A 25,156-nucleotide genomic window follows, 5' to 3' on the forward strand; every position below is an offset into this window, starting at 1 on the left:
TCAATACCGCCATTGATTCCTTTTTAACTGCCTTTCTAAAACCATTTAGGCCAATGCCATGCTGATAAAATTTCTATTTTGAAAAAATTCAATAACTGAGCAATGCCGCTCAAAGTCAATATTGCAAGCAGCAGGTCGGTTTTCCTAAATGAATCAAATTTTGATTTCTTTTAACATTCACCTCAAATTACCCGCACAGTTGAAAACAGCTGAGCCACTTTAAGTATGCGCGCTGGCTAACCATCTCTAGTGAACTGCCAACCTATTAATGTAGCGTTGCCGCACTATGACATAAAATTGCGAACAGGTGGCAGCTCTATTGCTAGCAGCTGTTATTCATAATTCGTTCGGCAATCACATAATCGTAAATATTTACTATTTGTTACAAGTTCAATATAAAAGCAAAGATTTTCCCACAGTATGGCTGGAACTAAAGTGCTTCGCGCCTTGTTACACGAGCTGCGTCAAGCTGCCCATGATCCTGGCAGCATTAAAAACTCTTTAGCTGCACGCTATATTCTGGCGCAGTACAAAAAATTTGAAACAACCGATCAACAGCTATGCAAGGCCCGAAACGAGGCCATCTTTCTGGGTCAAACATATTTAACCTACCTGAGTAGTCTCCGCAAATACAACGCGCTATACAAAGATTATCATGGACGTGGCGAACGCACGGTGAAAGAAACAGCGGACCTTGTGGGCTTCAAGTTACCTACGGATCCAAAGTGATCGTAATACAAATGTATTTTACGTGAACTATGTAGATAAACTGTGAATTGTAAGGCAATAAATATCCGGATATGATGTTAGCATCCACATTCTATTCGATCATTTGTCTGATCAACGCAAAGACGCGATAAGTCACTGACATAACCTACGATTTAAATAAGCCTGTAGTCAACGCCTTATCCTGGCTCTGCTCTTTACCTACTTGCTTAAAAGTGTCCAGCGATACTGGTAGATAGCCCATGGCGCTTAATTCAGCTGGCCTCTGTGCACGTGTGATGATAATCAACAAGAATTTTTTGTAAGCCGGCGATGCATCGGACCAGTTGTGGTTATAGGCGGCATGGGTAATGTTTGTGCTCTGAAGAAATGAATTGTCTGTTATATCAATTGAAATATAATTGCCTGTAATAGGTACCAAAATCCGAACTAATTCGCCATAGTAGCACACCAAGTAAACCTGAGAAGTTGCCGTCATCATAAATACGATGTAGGTAATTCCTTCTAGATTTAGTCCCTGAAGCTGAGTGTAAACTGCCACAGTGCAGAATACGCCCGAAGTTGTAATCAGGCTTAACAAAAGTGAACCCCCAAAGATGCCATTGAGGTCATCCTGAAGGCTACAAGCTGAAATGGTAAATAATCTAACCATTGCAAATTGGCACATACTTACTCTAATAATTGGACATGCGTGTCCACCAGATCGGAAATGAATTTCCTATCGACGGAGTCACGCGTCCAGTGAGGCTGGTAACTCTCTAGAGATCGCGCAATGTAATCAAAATGCATGCATATCTGCACTTCAAAGCATACCAGCCACAGATCTGTGCTCATATTCGATATGACCATCAAAGTACTGTGCATCCATTCCAGAACATAAATCACAAAGTAATGCCATAATGGGTCCTGCTGTGGATCAAATATGTAATATGGATAGCAATGCATAAAGGGAAAGCGTTTCTCCATTAGATAGATATAACCCGACTGCAGGAGAGGTCCTAATACGACCATAGCTGACGATCCAAAGTACACCACAATTAGCATGAGCAGTGGGCGTGGCCAGTAGAACTCGTTGACGCGATGGTCGATCCGTGCCTGTGTGGACTTTGGAAAGAGCGCCGCAAGTTTACTATTAAGCCGTTGAAAGGCGACTCTCTGTTGAGATGTTCCGTACTTTGTGTCAGAGTTTATGACATACGTTACCAGAGTAGCATAACGTATTATCAGGGAGACATCGGTACCAATTGTATCCCACTCGATTATCCGGCGTATCATGAATAAAACAGAACAGACGTGGCTGCCCACGCAGATCAAGTGGTAGAGCTGTATTAGCATATGGCGACGTGTCCTGCCTGTATTTAGTATTTCATAGCCGCATAGTCGATAGCTTAGGCTTGGTACCCATGTAAAGTCGTCGTAGTTATAGGGAACAGATTCCATTCTGAAGGTGTTACTTGTCTGTGAACCGTTTAGGCGAAGCAGTCACATTTATACTGGTGTGAAAATGAGAATTTCCTGCGGTTACGTGTGATTTTTAACGGGTGCCAATGTGGTTTTGTCAAAGGCCCGGATAACGGGTTAGAGACACATTACTTATTTCCATTATATATTATAAATACATTGAATAATTAATTAAACGAATAATTGCCTTGTTAAGTCCAAAATTATATCGGTTATTACCCTTTATAAACATTCTGTTGAATCTTCTTCCAGAGTGTCGTGCTGTCTTAAAAATACTTATCAACAAAAATATTCATTTTTCCTTTTTACATCTTGAACTACGAGGCATCAAATTAACATTAATTAAAATCAATTGAGGGAATCAATGTGTGAATCGAATTTGTAAGAAGCAAAGCTTGTGCGTAATATATATATATTGTTAATTTTATATACAAATAGGTTTTTTTTATTGAATAAATAGAAAGTTGCAGTTAAAAAAAATTTTTCATTTTATATAAAGTTATTTATATACATTTACATTTGTTATTCCCGGAACCCATTGAAAATAGTTAAGAAATGTAAAGGCGTTTTGTGCAAAAGTATGTGACAGCCGGAAGAAAGCATTTTCGACCCCATAACGTATATATCTTCATGGTCATGACCGTTTGTCTATCCATTTGCACCAACGCGTCGATCTCGGAGCCTATAAGAGCTAGAGATATTTTAACATAGGTCTTCCTAGAGAACTAGTCTCGTTTATAAGCAATCGATACAAAACCATATCCAAAAAATTTTATTTTTTTTAACTCATCTCTAAGGCTTAAGAGCTAGCCACTTAAATTGCCACGTAGTAAGGCACTCCTGGGTAGAGCTCATATAACGAATATATCCAAAAAAATCGTATAAAATAAATTTTCTCAAAAAGCTTTAAAAATGATTTTGAGACTGATCGGACGGTAAACAAACAACTTTCATACAAACGTTTTCCACCAATTTACCACTGTTGCGAGTGATAATTTCCAAATCGCTGAATTTGACTTGATTTTGCGAACAATGTGAAACCCAACTCAAATTATTTTTCATATAGATCCTTGCATGTGTATTTGAGCGCGAAATGTCACCCACCAAATCTTTGACCCCCACTTCCACCAAGGAGGAATTTATTTTCTAAAAAGCGCGAAACACCCCTCAAATGAATTTAAACATAGATAATTGAAAATGTGTTTGAGGTCGATCGGATGGTAAACAAAAAGTTTCATACAAACGTCTTTGGCGATTTTTGCAGACATGCGGGTGGAATTTCCCGAAACCCCGTCTTAACGTGCACCTTCATTACATAAGGTAACTTTAGCTCCCTAGCTCTTACGGTTTGGGGTGTGCGTTGATCACCAATCAGTCAGTCAGGACAAACAGCTTTATATATACATATTACAGAGAAGACAATTTGAGAAAATTATTGTATCGATACTACGAGAAAAGGCTTAGATTATCTGTGATGTTCAGCCATTGGGCAATTGGTGGCATAGCCTTTTCTCAGGATCCATGAGACACGATATTAGAAACTACATTCATAAAAATAATAATTTAAAATTTTCTTATGTAAATTTATGAGAAATAGTTAAAAATCGGCTTTGCCCTAAAGACCTAAAGTAACAGATAAATTTAGTAGGAAAATATATTTATTCCTATTTGTCGTTTGTTCAATATCAACATTCCAGAAATTAAACTGCGGATTACATTATTCTGTTATGCATATGTAATATGTATGTGTAGGTACGATTGTTATAAAAGTAAAGCAAGTATGCCGAATTCCGCCAAAAAAAAAATGTTTACACTTGTTGGTGGCTTAAGCCGTTGCTTCCAAGAGCTTGTAATTTCCATAAATGCGTTTTCGTAACCTCTTCAGTTCGCTTGGGCATTTTTACCGTTGCTTACTTGTTATACCCTGTATCAAAAATCTTTGCAAGGGTCTACAACAGCCAGAATGTCCCTCCATCTTCCATATATAAATTGCGATTTGCAGTCAACGGTCTTGTTTGGCTTGCATATGCCGAAGATTATCTAGAGGCACCAAATTAGGTATGCCGTAAATGTACAGATAAATAATATATAATTTTTCCCCAAAAATGGATTAAACTTTTATAGGAGCAATAATCTTGCACTTTGTTAAATACGCTGATTTGGATTATAGACTTCCGGAAGATATTCAGGAATACATATACCACAGTGTGGGGTTGAGCGAAGACGAAACATGTATTACGGAATCTTAGATCTAAGTAAAGGGAAACTTCTCGTCGGGCATTCTTACGTTTTATTGTAGTTCTTGCCATTGTTGCTGCACTTGTGACCATTGCCGTGTTTATATTTGTTGTGGTTGTCATATGAATTCTTACACATACCAATAAATGGGAGCTGGTATTGCTAGCTCCCTCAATAGGTTCCATCTGAGCGGAATGCTAAACAGCAAGGAGCTGTTGGAATTTCTATTGTTTGCAACGCAACAAGCGTCGTGTCTTTTAAGTTTAATTGTGCATTCGCGCAGCAGTAAGAAGCGTGAATCCATATACTTTTTAAAATATTTTTATGCAAGCGAAAATACTTAATAGAATGTGTGTATGAGTGTTCATGTTTAATACAATTCCTAAATTTTCACTATTCATATACATTCATATTCATAAATATGTGTAACTCCTAACCCCATAAGCGATTTGCTTTTCTTTGCTCCATTGCGCACTTTGTACTCAAACCCAAGGCAATTTAATTTTCTCGCTTTAGATATTACACAATTTAAGAGCTTGTCACTTTCCTTTTATTTCCAATCCTAGTTCACAGAGACTTAGTGTTGTGTCGTGATGAACTGTGTGCATAAATGGAGAAGAAATTCAACTAGATCTTGTATCTTGTATTTTATACCTAATTTATTCAATAGGTTCAATTGAAGGATTTTTAAAGGGTAATAAAGTTGCTAATAATCGGCTTTTGACTACACATTTCATATGTTTCATTTCATTTTATTTTGTCCCACCCCAAAGGCGTATTTTAAATTTTAACGCCACATTTCAAGTGGTTTATGAAATAAAGGACAACAATCGCTTCAACTAAAGTTAGATTTTAATTTTATTATGAAGCTGCGGTGTTTTCTACCGCAAAAAATAATCTTAAAATGGCAAGTAATATATGTATATTCTTACCTAGACTAAACGGAATTGAGGTAAAAAAAAATTATAGGAAATTGTCAAGTAAATTTAAGGCATTTATGGACAGCTCATAAAGTGACGGGTCGCCGGCGACCTGAGTAGTTTATGAGGTTGCAGGGTGTTTTTTCTGGGACCAACTTGAACAAAGATAGCGCCCTGGTCGACGCATAGACAGCGACAAGCATCCTAAAGCCCAAAAGACAACACACACACATAAATGAGTGGGTGGCAAAACAATAATGATAACCAGGCGGTGTTCGGGGTAGTTAAAAGTGCAACAGGCTGCCTGTCTACCGCAGTGGCTATCCATAGTCAGGTTCATTTACCGCCAATGAAATCAAAGGCAATCGCTGGCAATTCGAATTGATATTAAATCTGTTTCTTAAAAGCATTATTAAAATGATATAATACGGAATAATTATTTAAAATCTTTTCAAAAATTAATATAAAAAAGTTCTTGCTAAGAATATAGCATAACAAAGAATAACAAACTTAATAGTAAATGAATATGATATTGGCGAAAGGATTTTTTCTCCTTACCATGCCATACGTAATGGATGTAGCCAAAATATTTGTGGATTAATCTATAAATGAGTAGTCTGCATGGCAAATCTGCTAATTCTAGATCTAAAGCTGTGGAAGATATATATACATACATACATTTAACTGACGAGTATATATTGCAAATTTTAATTACGCTGAAAGAAGTTGAGCTTATACGGAAGGACGGAAAACAAGACACTGCACAAAGTGAGTGTAAAAAGATTAACGTAGTTTTAGAAATAATTTCTAAATTTAATTTCACTTCAGCTCGAAGTCAAATGAACCAGCATCACCGCTACTAAAAGTACCGGAGACTACAATCTACATGTTTACGACATATAATAGAGGGATCGTACGGAACATGATAAAGTTTCAATGTTTAAATAGCGAGACAATGTTTAAAAGAATTACAATTGAAATACGAAAACACTTGCAAGTTTCCCTCTTCGTATTGCCGAACTAGCTGAGCAGGCAAGAGCTCTTGTTATGCTCGATTTGTTTGTTGGGTTATGTTCAACCGGTTCTCTGAAGCTCTCTAATGGCGCTCGCGACGCTCATTCGTTGCATCGTCGCCAGCGGCGTCGTTTTTCGGCTATGTCAACATCGTCTTTGTTAGCTGACTCTCAGTTCGCGCTGAGCATTCGAGGCAAACGGTTCGGTTCGGTACGTTAAGGTTTGATTTCAGTGCGGCGCACTCTGCTCTGTGACTCTGGCATCCGTTGGATTGCTTTGTGAAATGGCCATGTGAGGCATCAAAGCATTTTACGATACGCAACTTGTCTCCATGGTAACCGGGTCGGGCGGGCATTCAACAGTTTAATAAAACATATATAGAAAGATCTATTTACGTATATGTAAATAAATAGATAATGTATTGTAAGGGCTTGCGCGCTGATTACGCGAATCGCAAGTGACACCCCCATCCCATAAATAACGTGTTAAAAGCAGTTTATAAGAAAGGCAAAAATAAATGTCACTGCACACACATATACATATATATGTAAATGTTTGGTTGTAAATAATGTTAAGTGCAGTTTTTAAAACATTATTTACAATTTTATATACACTTATAACGGCGCTTTCGTATACACGTTCTGGTTGTTGTTGTTGTAATTTATCTATAACTGCAGATGTTCCCCAGCGCAGTTGAAGTTCTTGTTGCTGTTGCCTGTAGCTGTCTGTACGACTGTGGCTGCGGCTGTCTAACCCGTTTATGTTTAGATGACTTGGTAACTCCTATATAGACGAACAGCAACACGCACAGACAATAATACATCAAACTGTTGTTTGTGGGGCGCAAGCAGAGTCTGGTCTGGCGTAGTATCAGTATCAGTATCTATGTATCCGTAAGATACACGTACTTGCACTGTACGCCGCTGACGTCGCGTCGTTTCCTTATTGACTGCCTCACAGGTCGCCGCGTTTGGGCCAATGTTTATTTTTGTTTGCTTGCCAGCAAGCGGGAAAAACAAGTTTGGCTCTGTAACAAAAATGGTAAGAACTAGAGAACTACGCAGTTCAGAAAATCTTAAGAAAACTGCAAATGCAAACGAGAAAAATCAAATAAAGACACGGAATAATACAAGATAAAAGCACACATTTTAATGAGATTTAATCATGCAAATTTATTGTCATGCAAAATTTCAAATTTAATACCCTAATTAGCGGCAAGTGTAAAAATCATCCTTAATGATGTCGTTAATCAAAAGTCGTCTCGTATTAGCAAATTTAGCAAATGTCGCGGCAAGTGCAAACGAAGAAGTGAAAAAACAACAACCACTGCATGTGAAAGTTAATTGTGGCTGCGCGAGCGCCTTTAAATGTATATCGCAAAATGTGTGACAAAAATAATTGATTCAGCTCCAGCGGCAGTGGAGCGATAAGGCGCCGGAGTGCGATCAGCAGACAAAGTGTCAAAAAGAGAGTGGAAATAAGCCGCAAAAGCGGGTTGGCCATAAATATTGGCATGCAACAAGTGTTTGCCATATGTCTGTACCTTTTTTTGTGTGGTGTGCGGGTGTGTGTGTGTTTGTGTGTGTGGTTGTGTGTTTGTGTGTGTGTGTGCTTTTGGGGTATGTGTGTATGTTGCGCAATTCTTTTAAGTGAAGTTTTTCCACTGCTGTTTCATTTTTAGCCCGGCCCAAACAATATAAGCATGCAATTGTGACTCATTGGCAAAACATTCAAAAACTCTATAAATTTCGAGCGTTTCGATAAACAAATACGCGGCAAAAATGGGCTTTTCTTCGGCCCTGCAGGGCCGCGCCGCACACGAGGCACTAATCGTGCGTCAAGACGCGGAACTGCGTCTTATGGAGACCATGAAACGATCCATCCAAATGAAAGCCAAATGCGACAAGGAGTACGCAATCAGTTTGACAGCCGTCGCTCAACAAGGACTAAAAATTGATCGGGCTGATGAAATGCAAGGTAAGTTCGCTCCCAAAATACCATATATACTTAACTGACAAAAGAGAGCTTTCACATTGATTGGCCTGCGATATGCGAGTGTGTACTACTCTATACGATGAGTTCAAGCATTTACTTGTATTCCCAGTTTTTATTCTCTAACTCAAATTGAAAAACATTCAGAATCGACTAGAATATACCCTGTACCCAGCTCAGAGCTGATTGAAAATAGTATACTTGAACTTTTTTTATACATATTGCGGCAAATACACTCACAGACAAAAGCCTCCGCACGGCGAAAACTCCTCACTTTCACGGTATTTCCTTCTTCTCATTGTAACGCATCAAAGGAGATATGTATCAGCAGCCGTGTCAATATAGATAAGTCCGTTTGTTGCAAACCAGTCTCTCCGTTTTGAGACTATTGGCTCGAAACTTAGCTTAGCTTGGAGAAAAGTGAAGACGTAATTTCTTAGTGTCAATAAAACATCTTGAAAAGTGTGACAACTATACGATATAACAACCTGGAGAAATGGCTGAAATAAGCCAAGTTTTGTTATAGAAAATCGACAGACGGAAAAATAGGCATGACTTCATAACTTAATCAGTTTTGAGCAATTTTTGGTACGTTGACGCGGTCGGTATCGGAAAAGTCGTTTTTGACTAATTTGATTTTAGGTTTGAAGCTGATCCGATGAAGAAGATAAATTTCTTAAAATGAGCTTGAAGCCAAACGAATGAAAAACAATAGAGTAACGTTTATTAAATTTTCGGCCACACGTTCTGTTTTTTATGTTTGTATAAAATATAAGTAAATATAAATAGTTTAAATTTGAGAAAATATAAAAGATCCTAAAAAAATTTCATAAAATGTGTCACCTCCTAAATACATGTTTAGTTCGGAACATTCTTCAACGTGTACGTCAAATGCAATCGCAAATTTTGCACTTAATTTTCGGATTTTATATACAATTTATGGTGAACTTACATATGTACTTGGACTTGCCTACGTCATAGCTTAACGTTTTGGAATTTACGCTGAGCTGTCTGAACAACAAATGTCTGCATTACTCACGATGAAAGGTTGTTACCGCGCGTGGAGCCCGCTTCGAAAGCCCTGAAAAGCTGGCTCAAGCCTCTGTAGGAGAGCCTACTGCCATTAGTCACAAATGGCGGCGGACGATAAGGCTGCGACTGATGCACCAGAAGGCTTTCACTTTCGCTGGCTGCCGTCCAGGGAATATTCAGTGCCGACTATTGGCCCAAACCAAACCTAAACATGAAAACGACTAATGGGTGATAATTGTTGTTGATAATGGTATGAATTCGATAGCGGCCACCTTCACAACAGTGTGAGTGGATCGCATTTCGAGTTCCAATTTAGACAGACGCTTTATATGTTTTTCGGAGAATTTACCTGTACTAGAGTCTAGAATCATATCATACATATCTACCATTATGTATGTACATGTTTGTGCTGATATTTGTGGTGGCAAGACATTCTGACAAGAATCTATGTATGCGTATATTTTTGTAGCTGAAGCTTTGCAGCTTGCCATCTAAGCTCATCAAACTGTCGACAAAATGCAGCTGCCTTTACTCGCACCCATCCAGACAAAGACATACACAAATATACTCGTAAATAAATAATTGGTGTGATTTTCCGTGTCAGTTTTGTTTGCCAAAGGCTTTTCAGTTGCTGCTGCTTTTTCTCTACTGGGCTGCAAATGTAGCCGCTCGGTGCAAACGCAAACCCAAAACGAATTTTGTGTACAATTTAAGCGAAACTATTTATTGCATTTTGCCTGATAGTTCCAGAAGCTGCAGCTGCCCGTAAATTGTTTTACTTTATTTTTGACCATTTCTGCCACGTTTGCCATGTTTTTGGTGACCTGTTTTAGATTAGTTTCACCTTGACCATGAACGTGCAGCTCGATTTAATGATATAATGGTAATAAGACCGAGGTAAATAAAATATTACCAAAGTGCAAACAGATTTTGCTATCAACCAGGAATTGTTTACAATTGGCTAGCCCAGGTTGACTATCATCGAATATATGAATTTAAACTGTAAAAGCACTTCAGTATTTTTGGTTTTTATTTAAGTAGATTCTGTTACAATGTGAATGAGTCATTTAAGTAAACTTCGTTTCTTCCCGATAGCCAAAAGTGTTGGTGATTAGGGTGTGACACTCGATCGGCCATGAGTCACAGGGAATCATTTTTGAGCATAAAGTAAATTGAACATTTGTTTAGCTTGCAGTGCAATTATTCATATTAAAGCCTATTTACTTGAAACTCATTTTAGGCAGCCTTATTACAAAATCCTGGCGATCTTTTATGGATGAGTTGGATCAACAGGCCAAACAGTTCAAGTTTAATGCCGAACAGCTTGAGGTGATCTGCGACAAACTCTCCCATCTGTCACAGGACAAGCGGAAGGCCCGCAAGGCCTACCAGGAGGAGCATGCCAAAATTGCCGCACGCCTCAATCATGTGAGTAAACGAATCACTGATCATTCCAAAAATTCCTAAATAGCATTATTTGGAAATTCTTCAGCATGGATTGGCACTTATTGATTGATTTCTATGTATAGCAATAGCTTTAAAATTTATATTACTTAAGGAACTAAATACAACAGATAAAGTTCAATAATTTTTTGATCGCGTTTAAACCCTAATTAAAGGGTAATACCTGAACTTGCTGAGGCACACTGCCAGCCACTTTATTGAAGTTGTTTTCTGTTGTTTTCAAAATTCCACAATCAAAATAAGTGTGCATACATACGTGTATCATATTCACCGACATCTATAAGAATAGGTAAGCGTCAAACGAGGCTGACAAAAGACTTAGATCTGTAAGCAGCTTAATCGACTCTCAGCACCCATAGTGAGGGATTGCTAAATGCTTTTGTTATGCCAGAGAATAAACTGAATAAAGGTGTTGATTTATTATCATCGCGAAGACAAGTTTATTAACCCAACGGGGCTAGCTTTGGGATACGCGTCAGCCACAACTGTAGGCCTGGAAATGTAAATGTTTTCTGCTACGAAGCATATTTATTTGTTGATAATATTAGCACAACACATGGACATATGTTGCCAAATTATGACCTCCGAATATGGTAATGCCGACGATCCATGCCGATGACCCAATCAATTATTCATGCATTTTCTTGGAACTGTTCAACGCCTTCCTGCGGCCTTGAACTGAGACAAACAAATCCTTATCAATCGTATATCGGCTTAGTTCATTATATTAACTAGGCATCGAATTCTAATTTTATCGTAGTATTTGCATATGCCTCCAACATCAAAGCATGTAAATGCTTATCCCACATGTACAAAACCTAGTCATTTGACAATTTAAAGAAGAAGCAATAAAAGTTACAAAACAGCAGACACCAGCTACCAAAAGAGAAACTGATTTCGAAGCAAAATCCCGGTCAAAAAAGGCAGCAAACTTCCACTACCCAGCTTGGTTTTTCCCCATTGGACTTTGACTTATAATATTTATGCAATGCTTTGAACACAAAAGCAACAACTGCAACTAAGTGGGTTGTTGGGGAAAGAGCGGAGCAACAGTTAGCCGGACAATTGCGCTACTGTGGATTTAATAAGTCGTGTTAAACGGGTGCGAGTTCGAAGTGCACAAGCTGGAAATATTCTCGGATGTTTTTCTCGTTTGAAATTTTTAAGCGGCCTTTTGTCACTTTCTTAGATCAAAAATGTTAGTCTATATATACATGGGCAGTAGGATCTTTATAGCAATAGGGGCCGTGGTAAAAATTACTTTTCGATAAAGCACAACATATAGAATAATAAACATGTGAACCCCTTACATACCAAAATAAATTTATTCGTTTTTAGCAATATTTAATTGTAACTATAAATACATGCCTTTATTGATTCTGTTATTATCTAATAAGGTATTAGAAAGTCTTCTTCTTTTTATTGAGTTTGGCAGTCAGGAAACAATTAATTGTTTAGTTAATATTGAAATAGTTTAAGAACAAACATTCCAAAGAATAAAGATTTGTTATTAATTTTCTAAGAAAGCCGACACGATATTTATTCATTATGCAATTATCATGTTTAGCCATAAAACTATTTCAATTTAAAACCTTCTTGTATAAGTTGCTAGAGAACGAAAGCAAGGAATAATGCTCTATAAAGGCACACAAAATTTGGTGTCCACGCACATCAATGGGCCACTTTCCTATCATAGTGCATTGACTAATGCTTGAAAAAAGAACAGACGAATTGCCGCCGACTCCAGTTATTAATTGAATTCACTTAGAGGCGCCAGCAAGGGCGCCCGCCCACACGTATAGCTAATGGATATGAAATTGGTTGAATGTATCTAGTTTATTTTAGAATACATGCGTTGCACTCGCCTCTCACATGTGGGATAGAACGAACAAAATGAGCTAAGACCCAAAAGGCAATAGTCCGTCCTAGACTACGATTGCAATATGTCTTCCGGTTGGGTTTCCACCGGCCTTCATTAACATGGCGACTTTGTTGGGGCTTCGCATTTATTTATTGATAGACCGCAAAAAAGGTTCTAAAACTGACAGCATTGAGAACCACCCTCTCCGCCCATCTCCTTCCATCTAGCTAGTGTTCGCAGCAGCGAGCACTCGTATTAATTACAATAGGTTCAATTGAAGTATCTTTATACACACAGAAATACATGTACCAGCATCATCAACAATAACTGGCAATTCAGTGCCCCTTTGGTATGCCAGATAAGCCGATAAGATATGGCTGGTAAACAAACAACAACAACAGAACCGCAATAATAACAACACAAACTACTTCACTTTGACTGCGAATGCAGCGTCGCCATACATTTATATTTATATACACAACCCCAGTCGGATGGCCACTTAAAGATACATGCATACAAACTTACATATGTACTTTTAGAGCATCATGGAAAAATGGAGCATTATTGAGACAGGCATCTTGATTAAAGTTCTAAATATATGTAAGTTGAAAAGGAGGTTGGTCAAGTTTACGGGGTATACCAAGCGAGTCATTCTTCTTTCTCCATAATATTTGAACATAAAATGAAAGCTGTCAACTTTATGGTTATCCTCATGAGGAGTAAGCCGAGAATTAGCCGACCTATATTTCCCTTTTCAAAACTTGTTTTAATATCGAACAAATGCGCCAAAAAAGTGACTGGCGAAGCGTTTAATTGAGCCTCATTGATCTCCAATCAAATTCTTAAGGTCTGTACTGCCCCTAATTGGTACACAGACTACGATCCTACACATGTGTACAATTAACACAGTATATCTGTTCTTTCAATGCTAAAATATATGTCCACTAATAATTGGAAAAGGGGTTTGGAATTAACATTTTATTTAGCTCGGCCTAAGCTGGAAAAGTTTCTTGACATTGCGACAAAAGCTGGTAACTTGCACTAACAACGGGGAAAGCAACAGTCGCAAAAGACAAGGCGAGCGCACACACACTGCTTGAGCGCACCCAACTCAGATACTTTTGTATCTGTTTTTCTTCTACTCACAGCCATAAGTTGCATGCAAGTTAGGCCAGTGATTTTATCTAAACAGCGGCTGCAGCTGTCTACTAGCTGCGAATGGCACGCAGCACAAAAATTAGAGCTGATATTTGTTGACAACAAAAATGTGGCCATGTTTCTGATTTTATTGTTGTTGCTGTTGTTGTCGTAAGCGTGCAAAGATTGTGTGTTTGGTCGCGTGCACCAACAAAACAACAACTTCTATATACTTACCAGCCAAACAGCTGTAAAATTTGTGAACCCCGAGCGACGTCATGGGGTGCACCGTCTGACGGTCGCCAAGGGTGGCACTGCCCAGAAATGCCCAAACGATGTAAAGGGCATTTCCGTGGGGGTTGTTCGCATAATTGCAATGTAATGGCATGGATCGGCATCGGCATCGGCATCGTCGGCCAGTTTACAAGTTCCGCCATCAATTGCCAAGTCTGCAGCACTTGCATTTCAGCAACTTTCGTTTTGGGTTGCTGTTTGTTTGCGGAACTATTAACTCTCGTCCAAGGCAAAGCTTATCGACTGAGACGTCTGCGCCATCGTCTACACCAGAGGTCTGGCGTCTAAGTCACAAAAGCAATTGCAATGCGTGCTTTGGAAATCCACCGATGACAAGGGCTATTCCAGTGTGATAATGACGTTTACTTCCGTCACTCGGCAGCCGACTGCAGTGAAACTTGAAAAGCTGCCCAACATTTTCCCTTCAGCTTCAAAATGTAACACAAAAATAAATAACGAACGGAATATCAACTTAATAAACAGCAGCAAGAATTTGTTGACTAGTGTATAACAACAATGTATATTTTTACATAGAAAAATTTCAGTCATAAATACAACATGACAACATTTCCCAAACAAAAAGAAAAGTATAGAAGATTTACTCTTCAGCCGACTACTGTATAAATATACAATCTAACGTTTAAAAAAATAATACCTTTTAGTACGAAGATAGACATTCGATTTGTGTACCAAATCGATCGTTATTGTATGAACTATATATTTCTGTTGGTTTTTTTACCTTTGATATTGTTAATATAGACAAATATCATCAATTAGCTTTTTTGATCTGCTTTTCCTGTTGTTGCCTTAACATATTTTTCTTCATGGCGAGGTGCGGTACGTTTTTCGTTTCTGGCCCGTTCAATTTTAAATAGGCTGGGGCTGCCGCTGCTTCTGGCTGTGACGCCCACGCTGGCATTCAATATATGTGCACATATAAAAATTGTGTACATATTTATAAACAAAACTTCATAGATAGCTAATTTAGAAAAAGAGAAGAGATTTCTAAGATATTTTTTTTCATTCAGTATGTGTATGTAAACCATTTTTAGTAAGTTTTCAGTTCTTATTTTAATTTGAAATTAGCTATGACGACTGCTCTTAAATTGTTTTTAATAGGCCTGTCAACGCGGACAACCAATTAAGAACCGTAAAAAATGACAACAGTGAAGAAAGTCCTTAGATCCATAGGTAAATGATGGATGGAACAGGACTCCTGTGCGGGCAGTTTCAAAACCACTGACTGACTGGGAGGCCAACAGGCTGCGCACATGGGAAACGACAAAAGTGAACAGGGTTGACAGACAGACATTAGGAAGCAGACGAGTCATCCGCCCATGTCGGGAGCCCACACTCATGCAATCCATTAAATTCCATCCAGCTACACTCGAGCCAATTCTAATAATGCCAAAAATGTCGACGCCGGCTGGCAAAGGCTGTGACAACAACAATAACAATAGCAGCAACAATATCAGCTCCTGCGGTTGGTCCCGGTTTGGGCAATTTGCTTAGCCCAAAATGCAGGGAAGTGCCAACAATTTTGTGCAGTCCTTTGCTATATGACGTGTAGTACGCATCCTCAAAGCCATCCCGTCGAGCATGTGAAAAATTGGAATTTCCATTTTGGGCAACTGAATATGTGCTTTGGGAACGTTTATTCTATTTTAAATTGCAAGCTTTTTTCGATTAAACTAATGGAAGCCATAACTCAGCAGCCGCCCCTTATGGTAGCCAATTTAATTATCTTAAATGCGTAGAAATCATTTCACCTCCCAACTTTAAGCAGTCGCAACTAATAACCAAAGTTATGCAGCGCAAAGTTTTTGTGGGGCGTGATGTGACGATGTGGGGGATGCCAGGGATCGGCGGCGGCCATTAACTGAGCGCATTATTGTTTTGTAATTCCCGTTGAATTGCCGAACAAAAACAAAATGGTGGGCGCGGCGTAATCAACAAATCACCAACTCTAGCAGAGCCGTTCTCTAGCAGAGACGACTCCAGCATCAGTTTTTCCCTTGCCAGTATTTGGTGCTGAGGAATTTTTTAATAATGTTTACGACGCGGACGACGGCGAACTCGACGTGGCGACTTTGTCTTGCAACCACCCGTTCATTGCTCATCCGCAGTGTTGGCCATGCAAACCTGCATGCCCTTTAAGAGAGCCACAAGTGAAACGCGTAGAAGCCCCGGAGAAAAAAACATTATTTGTTTGTTGACGGCAAACGTGCTCAAGGCAGAGGAAAATTGAAAATCAAACAGATAGTGACAACAAGGGGCAGGATGGGGCTTCAACTGAAAGACCGCCTGCTTCGGCGTAAATTCTGTTTGCTAATTTGGAACGAAGCCAAAATAAAAAAAAATATACAATTGAATGTTAAATGCTGCTAGAAAAAGTATGGCTAACTACAGTGAGCATTGGATAAATTGAAATGCAAAATGCCCGACATACAGATTGCAATCGTTATTTTGAATGGCGAAATATTTTGTTTTGCTAAATGCCTAAATGCAATTTTGAACAAGCGTCGAGATATGAAAATCCTTTTTATCGATTTTCAAAACGAAGTTTCCCTTGATAAATACACGAATTTATATAAATTAAAATGCTCTTGTTTCGTTAAAGGAAAATTTGTTTCTACGAATATACAAACATAAAATGTGAACTAAATAATTTTTCGGTTTTCTCTTATTCTTTAATACAATTTAATAAATAGGTTTCCCGCTTGTCCACTACAGCCACTTTGCTTTTGGTTATATTTATAATCTAACCATTCACTTTTTTCAATACTTTTGATTATTGATTTGCCTCTCGCAAATCGGTATGTTCGAGTGGCTTGGGACATTTAAATTATGAGCTCATTTGGGTAATTTATACCCCATTTATGTCCCTGCAATTGAGTAAACACGTTGCGAGTATTGTTTTCTTTAAAAATAAGCAGATTACGTAGCCGCAGCGTGTCCCGCAACATGAATTTTAGTTTTGCAAAAACTAATTTTATTAGGTACAAGTGCAGCCGCTAATGCGACAGCTGCAATTGTGGCGAGCACTAGAATTAAAGAGCCCCGATTTTTTGTTTAATTGTAGAGCTGTTGAGGTATGCAGAGCGGCTACGTTTCATTTTATTTAAAGAGAAATCGAAAATATTTTATAGCTGCCACTAAAAATAAGAATGGCGCAGCACAGCACCAAATCGAAAAAGAATCGAGGCTGCAAGCATATTAGATGGTTCTAAATTTGACTATTGATTATGGCTCAGATTAATTTAGGTATCATTCAACTAGTTTACTCCAAAATGTGCAGAGCACAATTAAAAGAAACACTCAAAGTCCACATGCCGCAGTTGGTTTAGTCGTCATTCCGGCTCTTGGAAACCTTAAAAGTGTGGTGTCGGGCCATGCTATTGGCGCACGCGACCCCGACATCACAATACGACATCTTTTCTTTCGCGCATATATGTACTAAAAACTATGTAAATCAATCGATTTCTTTTACAATTTCACCTTGACACGACGATGTTGGTTGCCGCTCAAAGGACAATGCATTCGTTTGTTAAAATGCAGCTAAGCTACCCGCCGAGGCGACAGAGCAGCCCCATACCAAAGCAAGAATGAAATTTACAGCCTAGTTAACTGCAAAAGAACTACATATGTGTAATGAGACCAATGACAACAATGTGATTTAAAGTACGAGGGACGTTCGAACGTTTGTTGTAAACAAGTTTATATTAACAAGCATCTTGACTTTCTGATCCCACAGAACTGTTGCTCTGTAAATTGACATTTGATGGCAGGCGATTGAGGTCAGCGATGCATGTGACGACAGCTTCGTAAATACGTACATACATTATATGTGTGTGGGTCGCTATGTGCGCATTGTGTTAATTAATGTAAGCATGTGTTTAATGTTCGCGTATGTTATGTATGTTTGTGTTAATAAATAAACTTAAATTCAATGGAAAGTGCAGTCAAAACTATGTTCATCAATGGAAAATGAGTCAGTGGCCACAGAAAATAAGTGTAGATGTAGCCTAATAAGTTTGCAAAGGGTATTCAAATGTACTCACATTTTTTTTAAACATATATTGTTGCTAAATTTTTTTTTTCTTAAGTTACCAATAATTAGCGTCTTTACGTTTCTGACAGTTTAAAAAGAACTTATTAAATCGGAGTGCTATTTCATCAAGGTAACCTAAGAACGATCGGCTTGTGCCTCTCCAATAAAGGGTTTTTAATCAACGGCATACAAAGCTATTATTTTGGGCTTCAGAAGATCTGTAAGCTACCGTCATAATATCCGAATTATTTATTATTGTTTTTCGATGGATCATTACTATCATGCATGTGTTTGTATGTGCTCTGGTATATTTAGTTATCAACAGACGAAACTACGAATGCATATATCAGCAGATCTGATGCCGATACTCTTTTTTACCTTGTTTACCTTGCAATACATTTTTATACCCTGCACCCATTGAAAATGGGTATAGTGTATTTGTGCAAATGTATGTTAAAGGCAGAAGGAAGCATCTTCGACCACATTAAGTATATATGTTCTTGATCAGTATCAAAAGCCGAGTCGATCTAGCCATGTCCATGTCTGTCGCAAGGATCTCAGAACCTATAAGAGCTAGAGACTTGACATTTTAGCTGTAGGTCCTCCTAGTGCCCGCGCAGATAGAGTTTGTTTCCGATATTCGATAACTTTCCCCGTTTCCGTTATCGATAAAAATTGATATCGAAATCATGTTTTTTGAGCAATTTTGGTAAATAATAAGAGCTACAGTCACTATATTGCTTCTAGAATATGAGCTAGAGTCACCAAACTTGACATTTAGCTTCTAGAATAATATATATATGTATATCAAGTATCTTTCATTTTATAGCTATCACCGCCTCCCCGCTAATACCTCATAGTTATAAATCAAGTAAAAAAACCAATTTATGCTGCCCATCAATATAAGCCTCAATTTAAATGCAATTGTCATTTTTAGAATACACGAATATTTTATAGAACAATAAGATGTACTGCTAAAAATTTCATCAAGGTCTGTTAAAAAACACAAAAGAAAATGTGTTTTGGCTGCCGACGTGTTTGCGGCAGCTAGCGCAAATTCGGAGAATTTTTTTATACATGTACACGCACACATTCATGCGCGTCTGCTTGGAATTCTATCAACAGCATTGCAATTGCGATTGTATTGTTTTCTGTGCTGCTATTTTAATTCGTTTTTTTCTCATTAAAACTCAATTATTGGTGTGGCTGTTGGGTAGAGGTGGCGGCCAGTAGTTCGGTCTGTTGCGAGTTCGACCCCTACCGAGAAAATAATTTTTTTTTTGGCTGGTGTGGCTGTTGAGTAGAGGCGGCAGCAAGTAATGCGGTCAGTTGCAAGTTCGAACCCTGCCAAAAGGGTTTTTTAACTTATTTTTATTACTACTTAAGCAGAAGAGCGCGTAATGCGAGCTGCATTTAGTGTTGGAATAAGAGGGTTCAGGGTATCCTCTAGTCGGGAGCTCCCGAGTAGAACCTCTTACTTGTTCAATATGTAAAACTGTTTGTCCTGAATAACTGACTGATGGGTGATCACAGCTCATACCGAGAAAGCAAGAAAGATGAAATTTTTACTGTAGTTGCCTTATCTGAGTGGATATGAGGGTTAGGGATTTCGAGACTAAAGTTGCGGGATCGTACAAATTTCCAAGAATCTCTATGGGAATTCATTTAAGACGTGTTTCACAGTTTGCGCAAATAATAAAAGGGGGGAAAATGATTTTCGAAAGTTGTATGTGCTCCGATTTAAAATTCGCTAGATTGGCTTTGAACTTATTTTCAATACTCTTTATAAAGTCCAAATGAATACGTTCTCAGAGATTTTGAAAAATTCCCGCTTAACTGTGGAAATTTAACGGAAACCGGTTCTATGCAATTCTATTGATTACCATAAGTCTTCAAACTCATTTTTGAATACCACATTTTGAAAAATCCACCCCTCTTTGTTGAAAAATGAGGGTCAAAGATTGGACCGGGCAAGACCGGAAAAAAACAGCTAGTGATTTATATTGCTGTTACTATATTTCTAAAGAATACGGAGTGAGACAGAAACAAAGCCCGAACTAGCAAATCATATGGCATTGAACTTTCACAACATTGGACGATGACACCACACATACATAAGCACACACACACACATACATACATAGACTGACATTACCGCAACGCTGTTTGGTCAAGGCAATTGCCAGTAGGAGTTTGGGAGCAATGAAAAGTGACAAAGTGCCACTAGAAACTAAGAGGCTGAGCACAACAAGAGTCGAGCAATTCGCAGCTTGGCAGCCACATACATACATAACTGTGATTATTTATGGCCCAGAGACAATAAACTTGTTATGTCAATGCCCAACAACAAGCATCAATGGTCAGTTTATTGGTCAGCGTCATGGCGAAGTACGTGCGAAAAGTTGAAACGTTTTTCCCATTTGGTATGGTCAAAAGTATAAATATATACCCTGTACACCAAAACATGGTTTAGGACTTAGGTATACCCTGATCTCAGGTTAGTATAATAACTTAATAAACATACGAAAACCCGAAAGGAACGGCAGACGAAGGGACAGATCGACTCGGGTCAATAAAACAAAATGTATATGAATTTGATGTTTGGAGTTGGAGACATCTGTTTTTATGCATTACACACTATGTCACAAAATTGAATTACCCTCTAAGAATCACACTGCAAGCGGTTTATTTTTGGCAGCGGCTGTGCTTCTACTTTCCCGCTCCACACAATGGACAATTCCTTTTTTAATACATTTTGTAAATAGTTTTTACTCGGCTTAAGGTCAGCCATATACATCTTTATGAACGAGTCATCTCCGACTCCATCAGAGTCGTTACATTCTCGCATAGCATGCGCTATCAACTTTATTAGCAATATCCTTAGCCTCCTTCTACTAAGAATTGATAAATATTGATTTGCATCCCCGATTTATTTTACTATTTTACTTCTTTCCCGCTTTTCCCGTCATAATTGAAACAATATTTTAAAGGGATAGCTCTGCTTTTTGAAATACTTATAAATTGTAGAGGGCATCTCTTAATCGAGCTTACTTAACTTAGCTTTTTTGGTGGCGCTGGTATTAGGGGGAAGTTTTTTCCATGTGCCAGATTTGGTTGAGCCGAGCGCAATGCATCAAAGTTGAAGCTGATTGTCAGTTTAACTTGTTTGTTGGCGGATTTTGTGTAGCACAGATCCGAATCCACATCCGTGTCGACAGTGACCCACAGAAAGTGGAGCAATCTGAAAACCTGAACGTCTTCATGTTCATATCTGGTTCTTGGTTAGGGGGCTTAATTTCTTGCCTTCTTTTACGTTTGCGGTTGTCTTTGCACTCGCAACTTCTTAATTGAAGTGATTTGCCGTCAATTATTGCGAAAGAGAAATTCTTAAAATCGCACAAACTTTCGACCGTGAAAGTAGTTCACTTACGAATCTTCACTACCGGCTCTCCAGTGTCGACTTTATCTAATTTTTTACACTTATCATACGATTTACTATCTAATGTCTATAGCATATACTGTGCATTTGCATGCGTTTACATTGTTAAAGTTAATTGGCTGCTAAATGGTCAAATTACGCCTACTGAGACATGCTGCGTATCTCTTAATTGTCATCAAAATGAAGTAAATTGCAAAAATCATATTACAACTCTATACAGAAGTATCTATCACAATATTAGCTTTCCTCGCTGTCAATGGCTATGACTCCATTCGATTTGCCTCGCTCTGCAATTGCGTCGCGAAGTCGAGCAGTTGTCTTACAATCAGAAATTTGCGCAAGCTGCTTTCCGCTAATAACTACAAGATACGCTCGTGTCAACAATATAATGACGTCAAATGCAAAGATATTAACTGCCCGTGTGCCTCACTGCACGACTGATAGAACCGGTTGGTGCGTCTTGCCTTACATATGAAATACATTTGTATGTTTGGCTCAAGTACATATGTACATCTATACATTTAAATACATATCAAATACTTATAAAAGCTCAGGTAAATTGTCCCAAAAAGTAATTAGAATCTTAAAAGCTGAGGCAAAGTTGATCGCCCTCTCGCAGACTGGTACCACAGATGCAACAACAGCAACAGCAGCAATAACGAGAGCAGCTGCAAAAAGAAGAGCAACAGGGCAATTTACAATAAACAATTATAAAACCGTGTATAATAAGTATTTTTGGAAGCTGCAAAAACAACGGCAAAGTATCGCATGTTACATGATTTCTAAAAAACTTTACACCCTTTTTAGTATAATTGGTACAGGGTATAACAATAACGGTAGATGAAGGCGTTACTAAAATAGAGAATCTCAACTTGTGTCATGACACGCCTCCTTCTGCCTGCTACGTACACTTGTTTGGGTTTAGCAAAACTAAAGCAATTATAAGCAAGAGTATATTTTTTACAAACGTTTAGCATGACTTTACTAGTCCTAAATGCCGATCTGTTTATTTCCATAGTTCTAATTAAGGATAAGTCATAGCAAGTCAAAATGTTTTCTAACAATTTATTAAAGGCCAACAGGCAACAAACTCTGGGCTGAGCCCTTTGTATAAGCCCTTTGTATACGCTGTTGATAGTCACTTACCGAGTTTCATTTAGAGATGAATGCGTGTAGGAGTTTTCACGAACCATTATTTGGAACCCCGCATGCAAGACGCACGGTCAGAGTACACTCAGAATATCTTGATTTTAAGTTAAGTTTTTAACTGTAGTGCGATCGACTTGAAGCCTCATCTCAAAGCTATACACATAAATTTAATGAATATGTGTCTGAATTACCTTGTGAATATTTAACGCTGGTACAGAAACTTGGAGGGAGGAAAACACGAAATTTAATGACTAATAGATTGCCCGGGCAAATAGTAAACATTTGCATTTCCATATGAATACTTAAGCTTTTTTTCTTATATAAGAAAAGCTGTCGCCCTTACCACGGGTACGCACGAAAATTAATTTCTTTACAACCCTTCGTGTAGAGCAGTGCGTACCTACATACATATAACAAAAGCAAGCTTGATACAATAACAATATTAAACAACAAACAACAACAACTTGGCCGGTACGCTTGGCTTTATCTCATAATAATCTACGCGCATGTGCGGCATATCTTTTCAGTCAATTTCAAGTACATTTTGCCTTTTTTGTTTTGTGCCACCGCTGTCGCCTGTTGATGGCCAAGCCAAGTTCGAGTTGGAGTTGGAGTAAAACCGAGTTGAGCAAACAGCCAGCAGCACGAGGAGTAGTCAACGGCAACAGATACGGCTACGGCTACGAACACAAGCGCAGGCAACGTTTGTCGGTCAAAATCAAAATCAGTCCCAGCCTTTGTTCCTCCAATTCCGAGAATCGTGGACCAGTTATGAAACAAGTCTGCAACAGGCATAGTCACAAAACAGAAAACTCAACACGACAGAACGAACGAACAAAAAAAGATACAAAAATACAGAGAGAGAGAGGGAGCGGGATAGAGAGAGAGAAAGGAAAATAAAAGGATAGCATGCGCTGAAAACAATAAAGAAGCAAACCAGAGCCAAGCAAATGCCTAGAGTAAGGGGCAGTGGGGCCAGACTTAAGCCAGGGCCAGTTTCGGTCTCGTCTCGTTAGCTGTATGCGCATGAGCAGCGCGAGATACTTTATGGCCCCGGCTGTTACTTCAGTGTGTGGCTGTGTACCTGCCACTTAGCTTTGGACTGCGCTGCGATTGCGACTGCGACTGCAACTTAATTTCTTGCTGCAGCACCCCAAGTACTCCATCATGTTTGAGGCGCAGTAAAAATAAATTAGCAAAGCCAGTCAACAAGCAGCCGGGCAACACTTTCCAACTTCCCTAGCTGCCCTATATGAGCCAAACGCTGTGCGCTCTATGCTCGCTCCCTTGTCGTCAAAAGCATATACATATGTACAGTCTGTCAATTTGTGTATTAAGAAATAACAAGTAAGAGTGCTCTAGTCGATAGCACCCGACTACGAGATTCCCTGCACCCCGCGCGAAACTACTGTCACACAACATTCTAGCTTTCTTCTACGCAAACACATGTGCGATTTTGATCGATTTCATGAAAACAGGGCAAGTTGTCAATGATTACTGAAATTTCCAGTAGCTCTTAAAGTTTAAAATAATATACACTATATAAATAAATACACTTTACAGGTTCGGAGATGCTTCCTTCTGCCTGTTACATACATTTGCTCAAAACCATTTGACAATTTTTACTTATATTCAATGGGTTCAGGGCTTAAAAATGAATGCATATGTGCATTCTCACACATTCTCCTACACCTAGATAAAAAACTTTCCCAATAAAGATCAATGTTACAAGCAGTCATTTTACACGGGATTCCAATTTAAAAATATTTTAAATATTCAAAAAAAAAAAATATTTATATAATAAATTGAAGTATTATAGTTACCTGGGAACCATACCACTTTTGATATATACCATTTTTAAATATGCATGGTATTTGTAGCATACTGACTTAAAATACATTTTTATACCCTTGTATAGAGTATTATAATTTTCCCATGAAATGAGAATCCTTGACCTGCATAAATATCCTAGTTGATATAGCCATGTCTATTTCTGTCTCTTCTATGCAAACGAGTCTCTCAGTTTTAAAACTATCGACTTGAAACTTTGCATAGGTCCGACTTTCTATTGGCAGGCAGTACATATGTCGGAACCGTTCAGATCGGACAACTATATCATATAGCTGTCATAGGAGAGATTTGTCGAAAAGTATATTCTTGTATTACCAACCATTTTGCTTATTAAGATACCTTGACCAATCCCGGCAGCCAAAAGTCACACTATGCTCCTTAAATATATGCAAAATCCTATAAAATCGGACTACTACAGAAAACTCATATAGGTGTATATAGGAACGATCGATCAAAAATTAAGTTGTTATATTAAAAACTTTTAGTTTATCAACATATCTTAATCAATGCATTTATTAGTTAAGCTA

General features: G+C 38.4%; 3 protein-coding genes across 8 annotated transcripts in view; 2 read left to right on the forward strand and 1 right to left on the reverse strand.

Annotated features, from left to right (window-relative positions):
* Positions 1 to 207: 207 nt before the first annotated feature.
* LOC135429837 (protein FMC1 homolog) lies at positions 208 to 816 on the forward strand. The gene is made up of 2 exons (XM_064684350.1): positions 208 to 364; positions 420 to 816. The coding sequence occupies exon 2, from the start codon at positions 421 to 423 to the stop codon at positions 727 to 729; it is 309 nt and encodes a 102-aa protein (XP_064540420.1). The 5' UTR covers positions 208 to 364; position 420; the 3' UTR covers positions 730 to 816.
* Positions 703 to 14,723, reverse strand: Or85f (Odorant receptor 85f). 3 transcript variants are annotated; one of them, XM_064683589.1, is made up of 6 exons: positions 14,083 to 14,723; positions 2,407 to 2,504; positions 1,400 to 2,219; positions 1,145 to 1,346; positions 932 to 1,087; positions 703 to 874 (listed from the first exon to the last, which is right to left on the reverse strand). In XM_064683589.1, the coding sequence occupies exons 3-6, from the start codon at positions 2,164 to 2,166 to the stop codon at positions 821 to 823; spliced, it is 1,179 nt and encodes a 392-aa protein (XP_064539659.1). In that variant the 5' UTR covers positions 2,167 to 2,219; positions 2,407 to 2,504; positions 14,083 to 14,723; the 3' UTR covers positions 703 to 820. The 3 variants fall into 3 exon arrangements, 2 of the variants coding, with proteins under 2 accessions (XP_064539659.1, XP_064539730.1); XM_064683660.1 differs by lacking the exon at positions 2,407 to 2,504 and having other exon boundaries at positions 1,400 to 1,635; positions 14,083 to 14,718; XR_010436422.1 differs by lacking the exons at positions 703 to 874; positions 932 to 1,087; positions 1,145 to 1,346; positions 1,400 to 2,219; positions 2,407 to 2,504 and adding exons at positions 12,355 to 12,649; positions 12,713 to 12,935 and having other exon boundaries at positions 14,083 to 14,713.
* FER (tyrosine-protein kinase Fer) overlaps positions 6,531 to 25,156 on the forward strand; it is a 32,190-nt gene continuing 13,564 nt past the window's right edge. The window contains exons 1-3 of one of the 4 annotated variants that reach the window (XM_064682560.1): positions 6,531 to 6,693; positions 8,041 to 8,336; positions 10,624 to 10,811. In XM_064682560.1, coding sequence (XP_064538630.1) covers positions 8,141 to 8,336; positions 10,624 to 10,811 — 384 coding nt within the window. In that variant the 5' untranslated portion in view covers positions 6,531 to 6,693; positions 8,041 to 8,140. Of the gene's footprint in view, positions 6,694 to 7,036; positions 7,401 to 8,040; positions 8,337 to 10,623; positions 10,812 to 25,156 lie in introns of those variants that run through there. The other 3 variants (XM_064682708.1, XM_064682767.1, XM_064682634.1) reach the window with 3 other exon arrangements.

Source organism: Drosophila montana, unplaced genomic scaffold, assembly GCF_035044405.1.
Source record: "Drosophila montana isolate Dmon_TW-CO22-7 unplaced genomic scaffold, ASM3504440v1 contig_1083_1, whole genome shotgun sequence".
In the NCBI taxonomy this organism is placed as follows: domain Eukaryota; kingdom Metazoa; phylum Arthropoda; class Insecta; order Diptera; family Drosophilidae; genus Drosophila; species Drosophila montana.